Genomic DNA, 24,214 nt, shown 5'->3' with positions numbered 1-24,214 from the left:
AATTTTTCAAGATGGCGGTCGGCGGCCATCTTGGATTTGATCTGAAGATTATCCTTTGTGCAAAATAACTGCATGAATTGAATCAACATACCAAATGACTCATGAATAGACTTATTATTCATGTTTTGGGGCGAAGGGTTCAACAATTGATATTTCAAGATGGCGGCCATCTTGGATTTGACCTGAAGATGACATTATATTGCAAAAAAGAAAGCAAAAATGGATTCTACACCCCCCAAAACCCCTAAATAGGGGTATTACTGGTCATTTTGGGGCAAGGGGAACAAAAGTCAATTTTTCAAGATGGCATCTGGCGGCCATCTTGGATTTGACCTGAAGATGACCTTATATACTAGTATGTTCCTCTGGCCATGTCATGCATACTTCCTTTATTTCATCAGATTTATTTATTTATTTTTTTTTTTTTTCTTCCACCAATATCATCCAAATGGTAATGTTGTTTAATGGTACAGCAACTGCTTATTAATTATTATTATTATTACTATTACAATGCATGGCTATTTATTTTGTTTTAATCTTTATTTTCATTACAACACCCTTTTCTTCACCATTATTTGCATCGCTAATTATATCCTGTTCGGCATCACAAATTATATATTGGTACCTTAATCTTTTGTCTAAACGGACATTATGAAGCACCTTATACCATGCATACATTATTCTCTTTATTAGTTTTGCATTATCTTTTTTTATATACAAATTTACAATAATTCCTCAAATGGATAGGTAATAATGTGCTGGCTTTTGTACACTTTCATACAAGCATGCATTATTCTGAGTAGCTAGTGAATGCAACAGCATTTTCTCATTATTACTGGATCCTAAATTGTTTGACCCTTTTCAGTAGGAAATTAGTGCCATTTTTATTGTTTTTTTTATATATTTTGTTAATTATCTCCATGAACACTTATTTCATTTTCCCTTTTACATTTAGATTAGATTTTGTGCATAGCTCTAATAGCCATAGTAAGTTATGGGACTGGTACATGTACATTTAGAGGTAAGCAACATTGACAAATTCATGTATGTTCCTCTGTCATGTCATGTATGCCCTTTTTTTATTTCATTTTATTTATTTTTTCCACCAATATCATTATCTAAATGGTAACGTTATTTGTAACTGTTATTACTCATTACAATGCTTGATTAAGTTTTTATTATTTTATTTTCTTTTTAATTCTTATCTTATTTCAACACCCTTTTATTGACCATTTCTCGCTATGCTAATCATATCCTGCCTGGTATCACAAATTTGATATTGCTACCTTATTATTTTGTCCTAATTAACATAATGAATTTGTTCACACCATGCTTACATTCTTTTATTTTAGTATTTAGCATCATATTATTGAACTTTCAAATATCATTGCCTCAAACGGATGAATATCTTCATGCATCTATTATTCATCTATCTGTAATATCTAGTGATCTACTCGAGTTATTTACATAAGTTCCTCTTCGTGTGGCCGAAACCTAGCTTGGTATCATTGCATATATTTTTCACCTTCTCTTGAAAGTTGATTCTATCATGCATGCCCTTTTAGTAATTTGAAATCACTGTTTTTGTTTCGTTAATTCTTAATTCTTTTTTTTCCCTCACCTTCATATGCAATACCAATTTTTACCCAATTTTAAAAATTAGTTTAAGTCCTGTGTTCAGTAGCTCTTTATCATGCCAAGCATGCTTGCATCATTATTTAACATTCCTTGTTCGCCCTTGCAATAACTACATTACCTAATAAGAGAATAAGTAAATATCTGTGTTTAGTTGTGAGCCCGTGGCCATGCTCGCATCACTATTTGTCTGTTCTACTATAGATCTCAGTTGAATAATCGACATCTTGTTTTATTCTATCGTAATGTCCACCCTTTTTTGATATTGGCTTCTAATGACTGGTTTTACCAGAATGGCATTTTTTCAATTATCTATTTGTGTTTAAACATTTGGGCATGATCCTTCTTTCAATTCGTTCACTGCCAACCTTTTGTTCGCTCTCGCCGCACCTATAAAATAATTACTGAGAATTTGGTGTTTGGTATTCCTGATTGTCAGAATACAAAAAGGACTTGTGCTTAATAATTATATTCACTTATCATGCCTCGCATGCCATATCCCTCACATATTTTAGTATCTTGCAAGATCATATAAGAGCGCCAAAGATATGCAAATCATTAATTACAAATGTCTTCAGTTTCGATTAATGTCATACTTGACTTCTTTATTCTTGTAACTTTAACAATACCCAATTGTTTGAGAGAAGATCTGTGTCATTAGCTCTTGACCATGTCAAGCATGCTGCCTCATTATTCTTCTATTTTACTATCGATTTCCAATTGAATAATTAACACTTTGTTTAAAAAAAAAATGCTTGATTATATAATGTCTGCCCTTTGTAATAACTTCCAATGGCTGGCTTCACCAAATGGCAATCTTTCTTTTATATTATCCATTTGGTGTTTGAACATGTTGACATGACCCCTTCTTTCAATTCGTTAAGTCCTAACTTTTTGTTAGCTCTTGCCATGCACATCTATAAAATAATTACTGAGAATTTGGTGTTTGGTATTCCTGACTGTTTATCAGAATACAAAAAGGTGCTTAAACAATTATGTTCACTTATCATGCCACGCATGCCATTCCTCACATGTTTCAGTATCTTACAACATCATAAAAGAGCGCCAAAGATACGCAAATCATTTACTATAAATGTCTTCAGTTTCGATTAATGCCATGCTTGACTTACTCTTTTATTCTTGTAACATTAACATTACCCAATTTTATGAGTAAAGATCTGTGCTATTAGCTTTGACCATGTCAAGCATGCTGCCTCATTATTCGTCTATGTTACTATCGATTTCCAATTGAATAATCAACACTTTGTTTAAAAAAAATGCTTGATTATGGTAATTGTCTGCCCTTTGTGATAACTTCCAATGGCTGCTTCACCAAATGGCAATCTTCCTTTTATATTATCTATTTGGTATTTGAACATGTCGGACATGACCCCTTCTTTCAATTCGTTAAGTCCTTACCTTTTGTTAGCTCTTGCCATGCACATCTATAAAATAATTACTGAGAATTTGGTGTTTGGTATTCCTGATTGTTTATCAGAATACAAAAAGGTGCTTAAACAATTATGTTCACTTATCATGCCTCGCATGCCATTCCTCACATGTTTAGTATCTTGCAAGATCATATAAGATCGCCAAAGATAAACAAATCATTTACTATAAATGTCTTCAGTTTCGATTAATGCCATGCTTGACTTACTCTTTTATACTTGTAACATTAACATTACCCAATTTTATGAGTAAAGATCTGTGCTATTAGCTTTGACCATGTCAAGCATGCTGCCTCATTATTCGTCTATGTTACTATCGATTTCCAATTGAATAATCAACACTTTGTTTAAAAAAAATGCTTGATTATGGTAATTGTTTGCCCTTTGTGATAACTTCCAATGGCTGCTTCACCAAATGGCAATCTTCCTTTTATATTATCTATTTGGTATTTGAACATGTCGGACATGACCCCTTCTTTCAATTCGTTAAGTCCTTACCTTTTGTTAGCTCTTGCCATGCACATCTATAAAATAATTACTGAGAATTTGGTGTTTGGTATTCCTGATTGTTTATCAGAATACAAAAAGGTGCTTAAACAATTATGTTCACTTATCATGCCTCGCATGCCATTCCTCACATGTTTAGTATCTTGCAAGATCATATAAGATCGCCAAAGATAAACAAATCATTTACTACAAATGTCTTCAGTTTCGATTAATGCCATGCTTGACTTACTCTTTTATTCTTGTAACATTAACATTACCCAATTTTATGAGTAAAGATCTTTGTTATTTGCTCTTGACCATGTCAAGCATGCTGCCTCATTATTCGTCTATTATACTATCGTTTTCCAATTGAATAATCAACACCTTGTTTAAAAAAATGCTTGATTATGGTAATGTCTGCACTTTGTGATAATTTCCATTGGCTGTTTCACCAATGGCAATATTCCTTTAATATTATCCATTTGTTGTTTGAACATGCTGGGCATGACCTCTCCTTCAATTGTTATAACTCCATGGTCCCATCCACGGGGGATTTTTTCTGTTTTTGCTTAGCATTGTCTCAGCGCCCCCCCCCCCTCCCTCCCTCGTAGCCATAGGCGGCGGAAGCGGGGGGGACGGGGGGGACGTGTCCCCCCCTAAATTTCAGATGGGGGGGACGGTCCCCCCTAAATTTTGTTTTGATAACCTTTTTTTTTTTTTTTTTTTTTTTTTTTTTTTTTTTTTTTTTTTGCTTGTCAATTTATTTTCCTGCGTCCCCCCCTAAATTCACGTGGACCCCCTTGACACGTGTGTTGTCCCCCCCTAAAATTTAGGTTGATGACCTTTTTTTTTTTTTTTTTTTTTTTTTTTTTTTTTTTTTTTTTTTGCTTCTCAAAAATTTTTTGGGCGCTTGTCCTATTTTTTACATGTGTCCATCCCAAAATTTCAGGTGGACACCCCCTAAATTTATTGGCTTCCGCCGCCAATGCTCGTAGCAATGGATGATCCTGCGTGAATGGGTCCATGGTGAACTCCTAACTTTTTGTTCACTCTTGCCACATCTTTAAAATAATTACTCTGAATTTGGTATTCCTGATTGTTTCTCAGAATACATAAAGGACCTGTTTGATTACGTTAATTTATCATGCCATGCATGTTATATCCCTCACATGTTTCAGTATCTTGCAAGATCATAAAACAGCGTCTGAGTTATGCAAATCATGAACTACAATGTCTTCAGTCTCGATTAATGCCAATTTTGACTTCTATATTTTTGTAACAATAGCATTACCCAATTATATATAAAAAAAAATAATCTGTGTTTACTTGCTCTTGATCATGCCAGGCATGCTTGCACCACTTTTTGTTGTCAGTTTTACTATGGATTACAAGTTGAATAATCCACATTTTGTTTACACAATACTTGAAAAGGAAATGTCTGCCTCTTGTTAATAATTACTTTTATTAACATTAAATGACAATCTTCCTTTTCTACTATCCATTTGACATTTCAACATGTTGGGCATGTCCCCTTCTTTCAACTCATTGACTTTGTTTTTGTTCGCTCTTGCCACAACTATGAAATAATTTCTGAGTATTTGGTGATTGGTACTCTTGTTCAATTATTAGAATGCAAAGATTATTAGAAGACTTGTGCTCAAATATGTTCAATTATCATGCCATGTATGTCGTATTCCTTTATTCTTTACTCACTATACGTATTTGAAATTATATCTTGATATTTGAATGTACTATTTTATAGGTGTATCTCACTACATTTTATTTTATTTTGGAGCTGCTCACTTTATCTCCTCCGCCAATGTCTGTTTCGATAATCGTTCCGTTCTCACTGACTTTGCATCGTTCACACTTAGAGGTCTTTGCCCTACGTTCTCGTTTTTGCGTAAGAATCCTTTGTGTTGCGCCTCCTCGTCCTTCTTCATGTTCTATATGTGTTTTGTGTTCTTTGCCTTCTCCCCTCACTTTGTTACTTTGCTTTACTGCCTCTTATATGACCTTGACCGACACTTTATTGGACATAACACAACACTTTCGGATATGTACTGACTTCTTAGCATAGACAATACACCTCAGTTTCCATTTACATCATTGGATAATGATGACCTCTTCAGCGAATTGAGACCTCAGGATACTGTACTTAACAACCCAATGAATCCTTCATTTTATGATAATTTTGTTACTAATAATATAAATTTAGCTTCGGAAGAATTAGATCTCGATTTTGAACAGGATCATAACATATTGCAAAATCCTTCTTCTGAGTATATTACGCAACATCAGGTAAATAATCTTACAAAAAATTTTAACGACGATACATTCAGCATAATGCATGCTAATATAAGAAGTTTAAATAAACATTTTGATGAACTTCAGTTACTTTTGAATAACACTTCAAATTCTAAAAAATGCCCCTTTTCTTTAATTGGCCTTACTGAGACATGGATATCGTGTGATTCTAACCATCAATTTTCTCTTAACGGATATGATTTCGTAATGAATAACCGAGAAGACAGACCTGGGGGTGGGGTAGCGTTCTATATTTCACATGACTACGAGTATACGGTTTGTGATTATCTTAACTCCATGAACGCCACTGTAGAATCTCTATTTATTGAAATTAATATTCCTGGTAGTAAAAATATGATTATTGGTGTAGTTTATAGACCTCCAAACTCAAATACAAATGACTTTCTAACTTACCTTTCCCAAACAACAAATAATCCAGCTCTCGTTAATAAGGATGTAATATTTATAGGTGATTTTAACATTGATTTATTGAAACACAACAATATATCTCAAGATTTTCTTGAAACTTTTTTTTCGGCCTCCTTCTTGCCTCTGATTTCTAAACCAACTCGTGTAGTTAATGAAACTGCTACACTTATTGACAATATTTTCTGCAACATTCTCCCTCCTCCCGATTCTTTTATAATACTTTCTGACATGACGGACCATTTCCCGATTCTTACTCATTTTTCATTAAGACGACCAATTAGACCGATACACTCCCAACAACGAAGACGTAGACCTACGCACGAAAATACAGCCAGTCTAGGTGCTTCTTTGGATAATGTCGACTGGTCAGTTGTATACAATTCTGTAGATGTTAATGCGTCCTTTAACCTTTTTATGAATATAATAAATGAGAAATTAGACCTGCATATACCCTTAAAAAAAGATAAGCGTAATACATACAAAACGATTTCTAAGTCACCATGGATATCGCCATCTATCTTACGTTCGATTAATAGAAAAAATAACTTATTTTATAAATTCAAAATGAAAGGTACAGAACAATCAAAAATAAAATACACATCTTATAAGAATACACTTACTAAAATATTACGCATTGAAAAGAAAAATTACTTTGCGAGGCAGTTGGCTCTATATAAACACGACATGCAAAACACATGGAAGGTTCTAAAACAGACCATGAATCTCTCCAATAATAAATCAAGTATTTCCAAAATTAGATTTAATAATGTCATTGTTGATGATGGTGACAACCTTTCAAATATTTTTAATAACCATTTCTCTTCCATTGGCGTAAATCTAGCTAAAGATATTCCTCCCGCGACGAAAAGTTTTTCGGACTTTCTCGGCCCGCCTAATCCAAATTCAATATTTTTTGCTCCAACATATAATCAAGAAGTTATTGATATAGTATCTGGTTTGAAAAATAAAAAAAGCCCTGGCTTTGATGAAATTAATAATTTTATTTTAAAATCCGTAATAAATTCTATTGTTTCCCCGCTGGTGCATATATTCAACCTTTCCTTAGAAAATGGTACAGTACCAAATCAAATGAAGATAGCCAAGGTAATTCCTTTATTTAAAAAAGGTGATAAGTTGGATGTCGGTAATTACCGACCTATTTCTCTTTTGTCCACATTTTCTAAGATCCTTGAAAGAATAGTATACGTCAGAACAGAAAAATTTTTGTCAATGCATAATATTTTATCTGATGTTCAATTTGGGTTTCGCGACAAGCACAACACCACTCATGCCCTGATGAATTTTGTCAACAAAGTAGTCAATGCTCTAGACAAATCTAGTCACCTTGTGGGTATTTTCCTGGACTACTCCAAGGCCTTCGATACCATTAATCATGAAATCCTACTTAAAAAAATATCTCACTATGGTGTGCGAGGGAAGGCCTTGGAGTGGTTCAGGAGCTACCTACTTAACAGACAACAATACGTGTTTGTTAAAGATCATAACTCCAATTTGAAATATGTTAACTGTGGAGTCCCCCAGGGTAGCTTATTGGGCCCACTTCTTTTCACAATTTATATAAATGATTTCTGTAGATCATCCAAAATATTATCCCTTATCTTGTTTGCAGATGATTCGACCTTATTTTTTTCTCATCAGAATCCACAAACTTTAGTTGATGTTATTAATTCTGAACTTATTAATGTTACTGAGTGGATAAGAGCCAATCGATTATCTTTGAACCTTAACAAAACAAAATACATGTTATTTAGTAATTCCATAGACAAGTTACCGATGAACATTATATTTGATAATACCCCATTAGAAATGGTACCTTACACCAAATTTCTTGGAATAACAGTTGACAGTAAACTTTCTTGGAAAAATCATATTGAAAATATATCCAAAATAATTTCACGAAATATTGGTGTTATTAATAGGCTAAAATTTTGCATTCCCTCCACATCATTAATCATGCTCTACTCATCCTTAATCTTGCCTTATTTGAACTATGGGATTCTTATTTGGGGTGATACCCATCAATATTTATTAGATAAATTGTTGCTTTTGCAAAAGAAAGCACTTCGTATTATTCATAGTACATGTTTCCGTTCTCATACGGACCCACTTTTTCTAGAAAGTAAACTGTTGAAAGTCAAAGACCTGTATTTACTACAGTTAGGGCACTTCATGTATAGTTATAATAATAATGCACTTCCCCATATTTTTGATGCCATGTTCCCTAAAAATCAATTTTATCATAACTACCCCACGAGACACTCTGACGAACTTCACATCCCACTTTACAGAACTTTACTGGCCAAAAATACATTCCTATTCAACGGTCCTAAATTCTGGAACTCACTCGCTAATAATGTTAAAGACAGTGTCTCCTTGAATTCATTCAAACGTAAACTCAAACGTATCCTGCTTAATTCCTATAATTCTTCTCAACGGAACTAACACTTCATTATCTTGATTATAATCCTTACATTTTTCACTTTTATTTTATCTTTTTTCATCTATATTGTCCAGTCATATCCTTTGTTATTTCACCAGATCAAGCTGGTTCATGGTCAGCCCTTTCCCATTCTTAGTTTTACTCCTTTTTAAAAACTAGTTGTCTTGTACTGTCCTGTCTCTTGTTTTGTCTTGTCTTCTACGTCTTGTCATCACCTCTCTCTGTTTTTTTTTCCTGTCTTGCGCAACATATCCTTTGCAACGAAGACCTCTTTGTGTGAAAAGGTTTGCATTTGTTCAGTTTTTATGTTTCCGTCAATATGATTTCTTTTTCTCTTTTTCTTTCCTGTAATACATGCATGTACGCATATAGTAAGTCGACTATAATTTCTTCTTTTCCAAGGGGGATCCACAATTTTACAAGCTTTGCTTTTTAGTGGATCCCCCTCATTTCCATATCCATTTATGCTCTATATTATACTGTTTTTTTTTACGAAGTAAGAATGCCCTTCTGTAAAATTGTATTTGATTTGTATTGTTTTATATTACTTTGTATTATGTTTTGAATGGAAATGAAATAAAAAAGAATTGAAAAAAAATTGAAATATTGCAAAAATGATTACAGAAATCGGTTCTACACATCTCTAAACCCCCAAAACAAGTCATTACCCATCATTTTGTGGACAGGGGTTCAAAAGTTAGGTTTTCAAGATGGCATCAGGCGGCCATTTTGGATTTATGCAAATTAGCAAAATTGCCCAAACGGCAACTTTTGGCAACCAAGCTGAATTTGTTCTAGGACCCCATAGGAACACGAATCAAGAAAAAAACTTCATCGGAAAGAACATTTCTAGGTTCGGAAAATGTTACATGGACTATATACAGACACTCCGAAAAGAATACTTTACTACCTAACCTCCACTTTCTCTCCTTTCCAATCCACCTCTATTATCTCAGTCCATCCAAGGCCCCGACTTACAAAGAATTATTGATCCGATCAACCACATGGACGGCCAGTAACGTCAACATCTAAGATGCAAATTTGTTCAAAATATTTTCTAGATAATAATGTATAGGTCATTCCCCGGATTCATTCATTCCTTATTTCTTGAAGATTCAATGTGATTCTTTTTGTTTACTAAAGATGGTTTGGGTGGATTTCCATACAGTTGAGATTGATTGGATAAATCGTAAGTCTTTGTGAGACGGGGCCCAGGACTTCACACATGATGTACCGAAAAGCACTTCGGTGATTCTTCATATCACCATGGAAACCTTTAAACATCATCTTACCCTGTTTTAGCGAAGTTTGTCCAATATTTCATGATCTGAATTGAGAGGGCTTTCTCTTCTTCTGTGACGTTATGACCTCGAACATGATAGAGTTCATCGATGAAGGGAAAGCCAAAGACAAAGGTCAAATCTTCTCCATGACCCGCCTTCAACCACGGGGTGGACGGTATGACGTCCCGGAACTGGAAGAAACTCCTAAAATGATATCATAATGATGAATGGTAAGATAGAGGCTAGAATTACAAGATGAATGAAAATAATATTTATCATGTAATTAATTGATTATAATTATATGCATGTACAATTGATAAATTTGTTCATTTTTTTAATGTAGGAATTATACATCCATCCATTAATTCATTCATTTATTCATTAATTTATCAATTCATTCATTCAGTCATTCGTTCATTTATTATTTCATACATTCATTTATCCTCCATCCATTCATTTATTATGCATTCATTCATGCATACATTCATTCATTCATTTATCCATTCATTCATCCAACCACTCATCCATCCAACCATTCATTCATTAATCCATCCACCCATTGATTCAGTCACTCATCCATCCACTCATTTATCCATTCATTCATCCATCATGTATTCATGAAAATAAGATTCAATGAAATGAATAGATAGATCAGTGGAAAAAAATATTAGATTATTAAAATTAATATGATGTCATCATTTTCATAAAACCTGACGATGCTGAATGTGTCGTATGAACCCTTACATTGGTGAACAGGGATGAATCTAAAAAGTCACGAGCGAGCAAAAAGTTTGCCTTTTTTAAGAATTGAAGTATAATTTTGCCAAAGCTTTTGAGATAATATTTGGAAAGTAAAAAAAAATCCTCAGTTCATCTTTCTTCCTTTTTCCTACCCCCTTTGTTTATGGAACTTGGGGGGGGGGCAAGTGCCCCCAATGACCTACCCATCCATACACCAGTGATGAAGAATATATTGCCAAAGATTAGAAAATTGATGGGCATGGCGGTGATCGAGGGTCATGACAACTTACTTAGTAGGCTCATGACTGAAAACATATTGGTAGATTTTGCTGTCATCGGTGCTGTCGTGAGCACGGAGAACCTTATCAGTGGTGCATGCGTAGTATACGTCGGTTTCGACGTCGACGAACGTCCGGAAGAAGTTGGCAGTAGGATCTGGTATCATCGACCAGTTCGTGTACACCTCCAAGGCTGCGTTACGCAGGATGCTACCGGTGAACCCCATCCCCGATACCATCCGGGTCACGCGATTCTGTGCAGCCTGTTAAGGGACAAGGATGGTGGGTGGATTTAGGGTTTAAAGTTCGCCCTAATGACAATTTGGTTTTGATAAAATCATAAAAATCAAAGACTAAAATTCGTGAAGGTTTGACGAAAATCCATCAAAGAAAGAGAAAGTTATGAATTTTCAAACTTGTTAATTTTTGATGTCATATGCGAGCAGCTGCCCCAAAATAAATTTTATGAATTCAATTTTTTTAATGAAATATCATGAATAAAAAATATATTTCTTATAGAATGGGGTATGAAAATAATGTGTTTGATATGTCCACAGCACAAATAAAATCACTGTCTATTTTTTTCTTTGAAAAAAAAAGGTTTTGGTAGGATTTATATTACACAACCTATGGAGGAGCTGCTTGTCTGGAACGTCACAAATGGTCTTTTCACACGTGGATCTTGAATCATCATTGTAATGATGATTACGATTCGTCTTTACAATCATCGGACCTTTCACACCGAAAAGATCGTACCATAATTTGAGTGAAACTTAACTGAAATTCACCTCCGGAGTAGAATTTGAATTCGTGATTGTGATTAGCCTTCGTGATTCTAGTTTGTTTTCACACGTGCTAAAATGGGTTGTGTTGATATAGCAGGCAAGTCATTACAACTTGTTATTATCCCCGCTGGAAAAACATAGTGTTACTACTGTCACACAGTGTATTCGAAGTGTGTCCTTATAATAGACTACATGGAAATGTGATTCATACTGTTGAAATGCTCAAAATTAAACAGTATGAAGTTACGTTCACACTGTGGATAACTCTACAGTGTGAGCATTGGCAGTGTGTTCATGGTAGATAATGTGAACTTGTGATTCACAGTGTAAAACTGCTCAAAATCAACTGCTTGTAGATATGTTCAAACTGTGAACATCTCGACAGTAGGCCTATATTGACAGTGTGTTCACATAGTAGACAATGTGATTTTGTGATACACAATGAAAGAAAATGTTCAAAATTACCTGGACGTACATGTAGATATGTTCACACTGTGGACGCATCGACAGTGTGAGTATTGGCAGTGTGTTCACATAGTAGATAATGTGAACCTGTGATTCATGATGTAAAAAAAATGTTCAAAGTCAACTGGTCGTAGATAATTATGTTCACACTGTAAATACCGCCACAGTGTGAATATTGGCAGTGTGTTCACACAGTAGAAAATGTGAGTATGTGATTCATACTTTAAAATTTTCTAATTGAACAGTGTGAAAATAATTTCACATTATGGACACCTCGACAGTGTAAGCGTTCACCATTCGCAGTGTGTTCACATAGTTGACTTTATTTTAAATTAATCAAATTTAGATGGTGTGAATGTGATTTAAAATTGCGTACCACACTGTGAACACACTGTGAGACACGTTATTTCCAGTAGGGATAAACCATTTTCATACTCATAAAATACATGCAAACCAAACTAATGACACGACATTTTCTCCTGCGACATTTGCTCCAGCCTTAATATATCAGAGGGCATAGGGTTAGAGCTAAGATTGTATCAGAGTTTTTTGGTTTAGAATAGTGTAAAGATTTAGATTATGATTTGTTTAGTTTTTGAGGTTAGGTCTTAATATGTTTGGTATAACGTGCAGATTTTACATCGGAGCAATTGTCGCCGGAGCAAATGTCATGGAAACTTTACCCGAAGACCGATGAAGGGGTGGTAAGACTGCCCTCTGTAACGTGGGTAGTAGAAGTATGGCGTCAGAGTGCCCTCGTCTTTGTTAAAGCCCGCTAGGATTGGACATCGCTTAAAGTCACGTGACAGATATAAGTTAGTGGGCGTGTCTTCCAGGAAGAGGCCGTCCACAAAGATCGGGTAGGCGCCGTATATCTGGTAAAAAAAATCAGCAAAAATTAAGATCCACTTGAATAAGTTGATGGATAGATAGATAGTTTAGTCACAAAATTACGATAGTTAGATCGATCGGCTCTTTTCAAACTACTACCCTCGTATTTCTGTTATGTTAAATTTTACTCAACATGGCGCATGCTGTAAGCCATGCTGATATGTTAAGAGTCAAAGCATGGATCCTATAGGATCCATGAGTCAAAGTGACTCGTTTTCCGAGTTACTTTGAGTCGGAAGTGAATGTTCTTTCAGACGTTGGCACACCGTTCTGAGTTAAAAATTAATATATTCTAAGTCTAATTTTTAATTCAATTTTGTTGACTCCATTCCGAGTCAAATTTGACACCGTGGAAATAAGAGAGTGGATTATCCCTTTAAGTGGTTCTTACCCCTCCTGCAGTTCTCATCAAACTCTTGGCATCTTTGGTTCGCAAACATGCTACCAGATCGGAGGCTAAAGCAGTTGGGCATCCCATCCTCTGACCGAGACGAATGGCCCGGTTCGTGTCCACCTCCGACGAAGGATTCTTGAAGGCCCATTCAGAAAACGAATTCCCACTCTTTCTTGGGAAAAGTGATTACAAAAAAAAATCTCACAACTACAATGACAATGTTACAGGAATGTGCGTACATGTATTCATGGAGCTCGATCAAGTAAAGAAATTAAATCTAGACCTACTTACTAGAAAGTTAAGACCAACGACAGACAGAGCATTATTTCAGTTGGATCTCTTTTGTTTTGATATATGTCTATTTCAATTACATCAGAAATTTAGGGCCAGTCTAAACCCGGCGCCGTTAATTTGGGAGACAGTCTGGAGATAATCGGCTGACGATATCCCGACAACATTCTGTTTGGATGGTGCACAGCATACGTGTAAGTTACAAGCTGATTCAGATAATCTTTGTTCAATCCTTAATTCGGTCAATTCTATTGTGCTATGTCGTTAATCAACCACACAAAATAAATTGTATCTGATTCTTTACCTGATGAAAGTCCCTAAAATTTGTCCCCAACAGCTTCTTTTAATGTGGAGACACTCTGATGCCAGTCTATTGTCAAACGGAAGACAATCTGTTTTGCAAAACTGAAGATAGTCTGGTTCCCTCTGATTCATTTCTTTAAGAATGAAGTCTGGTGCCAGTATAGTATCAAGCAAAAGTCAGTCTCAGTCAGTATGAACTCGGTCTTTTGCCAGTTTGGTGTCAATCTGCAGTAGATGTACCATTTGTCAGTTTCAATATGTTGCCAATTTGGCTATATAATCTTCAGTAGTTGTACCGTTTCTCAGTATCAGTCTGTTACCAGCCAATGGAGTCAATCAGCAGTTGTTGTGACATTTGTTAGTATCAGCCTAGCTGTTGCCAGTCTGGCGTCAATCTGCAGTCTTTGTGCCATTTGTTAGTATCAGCCTAGCTGTTGCCAGTCTGGCTTCAATCTGCTGCCAGTCTCGCGTCAATCTGCAGTTACTGTAACATTTTTTCAGTATCATTCTGTTGTCATCTTGGTGACAACCTTCCGTCGTGACATTTGTCAGTTTCAGTCTGGTGCCATATCCTTCAGCTGTTGTCAGTATCATTCTGTTGCTTGCCTGGCGACAATATCCAGCAGTTATTATGACACTTGACAGTATCAGTCTGTTGTCAGTCTGGTGTCAATCTGTAGTCGTTGTACCATTCGTCACTATCAGCCTATCTGTTGCCAGTCTGTCGTCAATCTTCAGTCGTGACATTTGTCAGTTTCAGTCTGGTGCCATATCGTCCATTAGTATCATTCTGTCACCAGTCTGGCGTCAATCTACAGTCGTTGTGCCATTAATGTCAGTTTCAGTTTGTTGTCAGTCTGGCATCAATCTGCAGTCGTTGTTTTAAACAATTTGCAAGTATATCCTACTGTTGCCAGCCCGATGTCAACCTGCAGTCATTGTGCCATTAATGTCATTTTCAGTCTGTTGCCGGTCTGGCGTCAATCTGCAGTAGTTATCAGTGTCAGTCTGTTGCCATTCTGGCGTCAATCTGCAGTCATTGTGCCATTAATGTCAGTTTCAGTCTGTTGCCGGTCTGGCGTCAATCGGCAGTAGTTATCAGCGTCAGTCTGTTGCCATTCTGGTGTCAATCTGCAGTCATTGTGCCATTACTGTCAGTTCCAGTCTGTTGCCATTCTGGCGTCAATCTGCAGTCATTGTGCCATTAATGCTAGTGTCAGTCTGTTGCCGGTCTGGCTTCAATCGGCAGTAGTTATCAGCGTCAGTCTGTTGCCATTCTGGTGTCAATCTGCAGTCATTGTGCCATTACTGTCAGTTCCAGTCTGTTGCCATTCTGGCGTCAATCTGCAGTCATTGTGCCATTAATGCTAGTGTCAGTCTGTTGCCGGTCTGGCTTCAATCGGCAGTAGTTATCAGCGTCAGTCTGTTGCCATTCTGGTGTCAATCTGCAGTCATTGTGCCATTACTGTCAGTTCCAGTCTGTTGCCATTCTGGCGTCAATCTGCAGTCATTGTGTCATTAATGCTAGTGACAGTCTGTTGCCAGTCTGCATGACGTCATCTGCAGTGATTGTACAATTTATCCCTGCGTATCAGTCTGCTTTCTGTGACGCGTCTTGCAGTCGTTGTTTTCGCATTCTCAGCTCTGTTGTCCGTATGGTGTCAACCTGTGTCCAAATTGTGTAGCTGTCCAAACTCTCTAATCTGATTGGTATCTGTATGAAATGAGCTTTAAATTTTTATCACATTTGAAACAGTAATATCTGGAAATAAGACCGACTAACCTGCATGATTGCTTGGCTAAAGAGTCCCCTACTCAGTTTTGAAAGCAGTAGGAAATCCACGCTTGCAGCCCCAGCACTTTCACCGAAAATTGTAACTCTATCCCTGTCACCGCCGAATGCTGAACAATCCAACAAATAGAGAAATGGGTGGGTTATGATAATGGTGATGATGGTGATTGTTGGTGAAAATACTATTTCAGACGATGATGAAGAAGAAAAAGAAGAGGAAAATAATGAATGTGAAGAAGAAGGAGGAGAAGAAAATGAAGAGAAAAAGAAGAAAGGAAAAAGAATTAGGAGAAGAAAAGAAGAAGTAACAAAGAAAAGGTAGTAGCAGCAGCAGCAGCAGTAGTAGTAGTAGTAGCAGCAGTAGTAGCAGTGGTGGTAGTAGTAGTAATAGTAGTAGTAGTAGTAGTAATTGTTGTTGTTTTAGTAGTAGTACGTATTAGTTGTAGTAGTAGTAGTAGAAGTAGTAGTAGTAGTAGTAGTAGTAGTAGTAATAGAAGTAGTAGAAGAAGTAGTAGTAGAAGTATAGTTGTTGTTGATGTTGTATAGCAGTGGTAGTAGTAGTATAGTAGTAGTAGTAGTAGTAGTAGTAGTAGTAGTAGTAGTAGTAGTAGTAGTAGTAGTATACATGTACCATTCGAGGGCAACGAAAGCAGTATGAGCTATTTTTTGCTTTCCAAGTTACAAATTCGAAAGTTCGAAAACATTCGCAGATAAAAATCACATTCACATGTCATTTCCTGTTTATATTAATAGAAACCTGAGCTATCGACATTCATTTAGGCAACTTATATTTGCTGCTTACCTAGCAGCAACGGTTCATCTTCAGGTATCTGTGTTAAAACATTATATGTCAGCTTTGCCTGACATAACAGTCGAGGCTGAACAAAAGACAGGCAAATAAATCACCAAAAGATGGTCTAAAGTTGTAGATTTCTATCCATTTACAGGCACTCATTAATGATATTAAATTCATTTTTATTCAACCATAAAAATATGTAATACAATTCACACAGTGTACATAAATGTGCAACAATAGGTACACAATAGGTATAAAATATGGCTAGGACGATAAAAAGCAAACTGCTTGTAGAGAATATCCCCTCAATAATGAAGCCAGAATTATGTTCATTCATTTCACCTCATTGTCGAACTGAATTGAATTAAAAGACTCGACTTATTTTCAATGGCGCAACCTTGAACTACATGTCCGTGTGACAAAACCAACGTCACTGAAACTAAACTAAACTCCTTAAAAAAAGTTTGAATATCTGACTTTGATCGAAAATCCCTCCTTAGTTTTAGTACATATGTCTAATGGATAGCAATGAATAGAGCATTTAATTCTCTTTAAAATGATATCCTACATGATATGATTATGGTTCACATGGAGGTGCAGTGCCTTGAAATAAGGGGCAAGGTCAAAATTCAAAAGTTGCAAAAATGACAATATTGAAAGTCACTGTTCTTTTTTCCGTGGGTGATGAGTGAGTTTCTAAGCGGTTTTTTTTATTTGATCAATAATTTCTCATCTGTTTTAGTCAATATCAATGTGTGATTAATATCAATGAATAGATCATTTAATTCTCTTTAAAATGATACCCTACATGATATGATTATGGTTCACATCGAGGCGCAGTGCCTTGAAATGTGGGGCAAGGTCAAAATGAGTTAGGTCATGATGAGTGAGTTTCTCAGCGGATTCTTTTAAATGTTTTCATGCACATTAACATCATTGTTAACATGGAATCAAACACACCTCTGCACAAGCAAAAACATAACAAACAAACAAACATGCATGGGTATTTCAAACCACGACTAAAACCATGTTATCTCACATACCGTCGCTACAGAAGCAGGGGCTTTTCATCTCTATTGACACAGTACAGACAAAAGAATCATGTTCTGTATTGACCCATCATGAATATTTCTGCTCGTTTTCCAGCTTTTAAATTCAGACCTCATCCAACACTTTTGAATCCTGCTCTTTTCTTGATGGCATGGTCATAACAAGCATGGTATCATTTTAAAGAAAATTAAATGATCTTTTGAATGATATCAAATATGTATTGTATAAAATTGGGAGTTATTAGGAGAAATTAATGGTCAAACTTAAATATCCAAACTTTTTTTGCTCGTTTTGCAGCTTTTCAATTCAGACATCATACAACACTTTGGAATCCTGCTCTTTTCCTGATGACATGACCATAACAAGCATGGTACCATTTTAAAGAGAAATAAATGATCGTTTGAATGATGTAAAACATGTACTGTGTAATATTGGGAGTTAGGAGAAATTAATGGCCAAACACAGATTTCCAAACTTTTTTTGAGGGGTTTAGATCTCTCTGAATATCATATACTGATTTGAAAATAATAATACAATAACGTGATTTTCATTTTCTTGTCAAGTTTTAGTTTAATCTGTAGAATAACTTGCATTTTAATAAAACATCTAAAGACAATTACATTAATTATGTGTATTTCGCTATTTGACTGAATATGTAAATAGTATAGTGTAAAAGAAAAAAATGCTTAGGCCTATAATTTGAAGCTATTATGTCTTTTTGTATTCTTTAAAATAATGTTAATTGATGGCATTAAAGGTGAATTTCACCCTGACGAAAAGATTGTTGTAAAAATAGCAGATAAAGTAATCAAAACAAAAATTTGTGAATTTTAAAGAAAATCCATCAAAGATTAAGAAAATTATTATAATTTGAATAGTTTGTGATGAACTTTTTTCTTTCCGGATCGTACGTAAAATGATTTGTCTATTGATATTATACTGAAGGTACATGAAAGACCATTTTCAATTTTCGGAGAAATTGACAATCATGGATTGTTTACCATACGTTATGTGGAAAAGCTGCTTGGATATGACGTCACAAATAAATAACATTCTAAATGAATTTCCTAATCTTGTATGGATCTACCTCAACCTTCTATATTTCTTTTATTATTTATTTCTGCTACTTTCGCAATAAACTTTTTATCAAGGTGAAAGTTCCTCCTTGAACTATAAAACTGGCCATTTTTTTAACCAAGACCCCATAATACAGCATGATCCTATAGGTCCATGAATATGTTTAGCCAAAGCGATATCAACATAGATGCCATTAGATTAGAATTTATATAGATTGAGGGCAAACCTTTTTAGGTTTGTGTTTTTTATTATTTATTTAAATTCTGTATGTACTCGATACCTGTGAAAAGGCTGTGATAATTCGCTGCTCTCACCCCAATGTTTCAATCCAAGTCTCACTTATATTCAGAGCATATTATACATTTCAATGTTCCATACCTGCTATATTTCGCTGCACCCATCTCAAAGCTTCGACTTGATCGAGCATTCCGAAATTTCCTCTTGCTTCTTCACTTCCTTTTAACAAAAGTAAACAAAATTGGACAGAATAACAGAAAAAGGCAAATTATCAAAACTAGAATAAAGATATCTTTAAAACAATTAAAAATGAATAATGTGTGTTGCATTTTTAAAATAAAATGAGTTATACACTGTAAAATCGCGGTTTAGAATTTGATGTAACGCTGATTAATTTATTGAAGATTAAATGTAAAAAAAACTAAACTTTGTTGTTTAAGACTTGTATAAACTTTTAATACATTCTGTAAAGATAGTAAGCAGCATTGTATCAAAATATCAAATAACGTTTTAATGTATACTGCATAGCGCTGGAATGTTATTTTTTTTCTCCCTCATTTGCAGATAGTAAACGGATTCTGCCAACCGAATAGATCATCATATTTTCAAAAGTATTATCCGAGGTGATTGAATACTGTAAAAAAAACCTATTTGAAATAATACTCTGTTCAAGCCCATGACATTAATTATTCTTTAAACTTTTATATGAGTGGATTAAACTTTAAACGAAGTTGCTTAAACTTTTAAAGTGTACCATAGCCCTATATCGGGCTATTATGTGTCATTTTTAATCCATGACATATCCGAGTAGTGATGGAGACATGTAGGAGAAGTTAATTAACGTATCCGCCAAATTTGGGATCATGACTAATTCAATGAGGTAAAGGTAGAATGAGGTATTTTGTTGGCCAAAACATAAAAGACATCAATCAACTCATGAAAAATATAAGTTTATTATAGAACGAGGAATAGCATAGGTCAATTGTTAATTGTTTCGCTCTAGTAAAGAGGAAGCAAATTGTATTTTGTGGGGGGGGTATTTGATTGTTTTATAAGTATTCTATGCTTATGCCATAGAGACTGATATTGTGATAATCACCGTAGGAAATATTTAGAGATAACCTTGAACTATTCATTTATTCTGTGTAGGCTATGCAGGGTGCTACATAAGCACTTGCCCGATTGTCCGGGCAAGTAAAAGTTAAAGTCGGTTAAGTGTTTTGAAGTAAAGACAAAACTACTTGCCTGAATTGGGCTAGCGAAATTCTCACAGTAGAATGACCAAAATTAGGGTCGATATGATATTAACCCTAATTCTGGTCAAGGCAGGCAAGATAAAATTACTTTGGAAAATAAATGCAATAACAATGCCTAGATCAGTTCATGTCAAAAGAAAGAAAAGGTCAATTTGTTTTTAAACCGCAAAACTTTCTTTTGAAGAGATACAACTATTTTTTCAAGGATTTTTTTAGGCAAATGAAATAGATTTTTGGGCAAATATATTTTAACTATTTAAAAATTTACTAGCCCAACTGGGCAAGTGCTTTGAAAAAGTTATGTAGCACCCTTGCTATGTATATAAACCAAGGAGGCGATGCAGGATATTTTAAAGGGAAGGGGTCGGGTGCATGACGACTAGGAGATAATATTCTCTCTCAATCGAATTAAAGGTATTCTGTAGAGTTAAACGTCCAAGAACTCGTCTTTATATACTATCCCCCTTCTCATTTTTGTTTTCTCCATACTGCCATGCTCTATTTAAAAAAAAATCATAAGCCCCCCCATCTTACAGTGGCACCGCCCCCGTTTGTTTCCGCTCTTCCTGATTATAAGTTCGTTTTACTGCAGGAGCGGAAATTATGATAGTAACAGTAATAATAATAATGATAATAGTAGTAATCAACGATGATGATGGTGATGATGAAGATGATGATAATGATGATGATTATTATTATTATTATTATTGTTATTATATATTATTAACATTATTACTATTATTATTGTTATCTTCATCATCATAATAATAAAAAATAATTGAGTGACCTATTATACTAACTTGTTGAGAATCGTGAGAATATTCCCACCCTGTAATTTATTGTGACAACGATGACGTCACCGACCGCCACCAAGGGAACGCCATAATACATATAAGTCATAGCGGAGCCTGTTACGAAGGTCCCTCCGTGGATGTAAACCAGAACTGCGGCATTGTTGGGCTAAAAGTTCAAAGAATTGGGAATTAAAATATTAGATACTATACCCAGTTATTATCTGACGTGCAAATTATGTTTGGATGTATTACGAGATGAACTTTGTTTGTTTTTCCATTTTATTTCGTCGGTTGCATGCAGTAAGAAAAACAATCATGCAGTCTAAATATAACTTATATCGCATGTATCATTATTTTGAAATCGTTGTTGCTCCTAACCTAATTAGAATGAAAAGGAAATTATTATTTGTGAACTTCATACTTATCCACGGTAGTACTGATTATTTTTTGAAGTCAATATTTAATTTTGTATATAGTGTAAATACATTTGTGTTACAGTGTTTATATCTATATAATTTTATAGAATTTTGCTGATTATTTTACTCTATTTGTGTTTTGATAGGGGGTCTACATTTTACAAGCTCTGCTTTTTAGTAGGCCCCTCCACTTTTTTTCATTTCATTGCTACGTTTCAATCCTGCATATGTTATGCATTTTTTCATTGTAAACATGATTACGAAATGTACTTTGATGATTGTGGAATATGAACATATCAATAAATAAAATAAATAAATAAAATTATACAGTCATATCGATATAAAATATGACTTTACTTCTAAATTATTCACACGAATAGAATGCATATACTATCTGACAACTATACTGGGCATTTAATTAAGACTGACTTTGACTGAAATGAGATTACCAATTTGATAACTAAACGACTTCACTGAGCGAAACAAACAAAAATAGATTGCTTCCTATGTGAAGGAGAAGGCAAAGTGCATTGGATAAAGGAGCAAATTGGACAGTAAAAAGCAGACTAAAAATTTTCATAAAAATGTTCTCCTGGGCCCTGTATTACAAAGAGTTGCGATTGATCCAATCAACCACACAACTACACTCTAAAAACAAATCCGTAAAAAATTACTAGTTCATATGGTCAGCTGGGTGCGCCTGTTATTCTAGTCATATTTGACTATTTTCTAGTCGTATTTTACTAGAACAGAGTTATTTCTGACTAGAATATATGTCAGAAATGTGACTGTCATATTAAAAAAAAAGGTGATTGTCATATCAGTTGCACCGAGCTGACTTCTGGTCTAGTCAATTTGACTGATTTGTTTTATGGAAAGCCAGCAACGTCAACATCTATTATGCTTGCCGGTTCAAAACATTTTCTAATATTCGTACATTCATTATTTTCTTGAAAATTCAGTGTGATTCTCTTTTGGTTTACAAGGACATTTTTAGAATTTATAGTAGAAAATATTGTTATGATAATGATAAACTTCCATAGAATTGAGTTTGAGTGGATCAATCGTAACTGTTTGTAAGACGGGGCCCTGCATGGTCATCGTTTATTACGTCACCAGAATTCACAACATATCTATGATAAATATGGATTTATCAAGATAATCAATAAAGCAAATTGACCTAGAGCAGGAAACTCAATTTGGAAAGGAACTGTTTGTATGCATGAAAAATAAATGTTGTTAGAATATTCAATGGGATAGCTGCTGCCAAAGAAGATGGGAAGGAATTTCCGTTTTAAATTCGGATACACTATTCACTTGAAATTTCCATTAAACGGTCAAGGTACTAACTCACTCTCTATGTCACTGAAACACTGTAAAACGTTGTTTAATATTTCAGCACTTTGCTTAAGTCTGTCACTCTATTGTAGTTTTAAACTAGTTTTTTTTATAGAAAAAAACAATTTCTAATAAGTTTAGACAATTGTTTAAAACTTTAATAAACAATTTGTTGTTGGAGTGACGGGCTTAACATGCAATCAAGGACCAAACTCAATGAGTATATAGATTTCTATAGATACATATTTTTTTACTTTTATCCAATACAGGTAATCAATAAACATAAAAATGCAAATGATATGTACTTATAGGATGGGGGCACTTATGATTACCTTAGGACTCGGTGTATACACGTTGAGATAAAGACAGTCCTCGTCAACGATAGGGAAGTTGTTGTAGATTGGTTGCATGCATGCTGGCTTAAAGGCCTTAGTATCTAAGATGTGCTGCCATGATGACTTGGGAGCGGGTGGACTGAAACGCACAGGTGGTTCGGCAAACGGGACACCCTGAATATAAGTAGGAACGCATATAATAATGGGTTAAATAATTATCGTGGATTTTTTAAAGAAGCAAACTTTCATTCCAATTTGGTGGACTAAATTGCTATCGGTAAGGGGCAGTTATGACGCCAGGGTATTTTGATATGGGTAGGAGTACCTTCGGGCCTTCATTGCTCAGGTTAATGTTACCTTAATTTTTCTTCCCATTTCTTGTCTCCCCCCGTATTTACTTTTAAAAACCAAATACAAAATAAGACGGTGGCCCCCTTACTCTAAACGAGGTTCTAGTTCGAAATTAAGGCTCATAATATGCACTCAATTGTTTCTTTGACCGATTTATGAAAAGCGATAGCGCAGTCGGTGGAGCACCGTAGAGGTTTCGTTTTCCGATGACCCGGGTTCGATTCCCGATTGGTGCGCTATAAGTGGCCTTTGGAAGGACATTTAAATCCTCATTACCAGGTCCTCGAAGAGGACTTTAAGCCGTCGGTCCTCTGGTTGCTTGCTTACAAACATTGACGGCGGAACTAAGCCAATCAAATTAGGGGGGTTCACCTAAAATTTTGTGATGGACACACACACACAAAAGGTTGGGGTCCACCTAAATTTAGGGGGGGGGGACGCAGGAAACAAAATTGACAAGCAAAAAAAAAGTTAGGGGGACCTGTCCGCCGCCTATGCTTACAAGCATTCATGCTTTTTTTAGCAATCAGGTCATTAGTAGAACAAAATCACGACCATTTGTCATTTACCAAAAT

The 24,214-nt window shown here is 35.1% G+C and overlaps 1 protein-coding gene across 1 annotated transcript in view; it reads right to left on the bottom strand.

Annotated features, from left to right (window-relative positions):
• Positions 1 to 23,972, bottom strand: part of LOC121430587 (acetylcholinesterase-like) — a 30,871-nt gene extending 6,899 nt beyond the window's left edge. Inside the window, exons 1-9 of the mRNA XM_041627907.1 lie at positions 23,916 to 23,972; positions 23,286 to 23,462; positions 21,206 to 21,365; positions 19,291 to 19,368; positions 15,981 to 16,099; positions 13,601 to 13,771; positions 13,002 to 13,193; positions 11,081 to 11,331; positions 10,059 to 10,253 (exon numbers count right to left, since the gene is read on the bottom strand). Coding sequence (XP_041483841.1) covers positions 10,059 to 10,253; positions 11,081 to 11,331; positions 13,002 to 13,193; positions 13,601 to 13,771; positions 15,981 to 16,099; positions 19,291 to 19,368; positions 21,206 to 21,365; positions 23,286 to 23,462; positions 23,916 to 23,972 — 1,400 coding nt within the window. The remainder of the gene's footprint in view (positions 1 to 10,058; positions 10,254 to 11,080; positions 11,332 to 13,001; positions 13,194 to 13,600; positions 13,772 to 15,980; positions 16,100 to 19,290; positions 19,369 to 21,205; positions 21,366 to 23,285; positions 23,463 to 23,915) is intronic.
• Between the last annotated feature and the right edge of the window lie 242 nt (positions 23,973 to 24,214).

The sequence above is a fragment of the Lytechinus variegatus genome, chromosome 1, assembly GCF_018143015.1.
Source record: "Lytechinus variegatus isolate NC3 chromosome 1, Lvar_3.0, whole genome shotgun sequence".
NCBI lineage: Eukaryota > Metazoa > Echinodermata > Echinoidea > Temnopleuroida > Toxopneustidae > Lytechinus > Lytechinus variegatus.
Note: the sequence above shows the minus strand (reverse complement) of the source record. Positions and strands in the feature narration are given on the sequence as shown.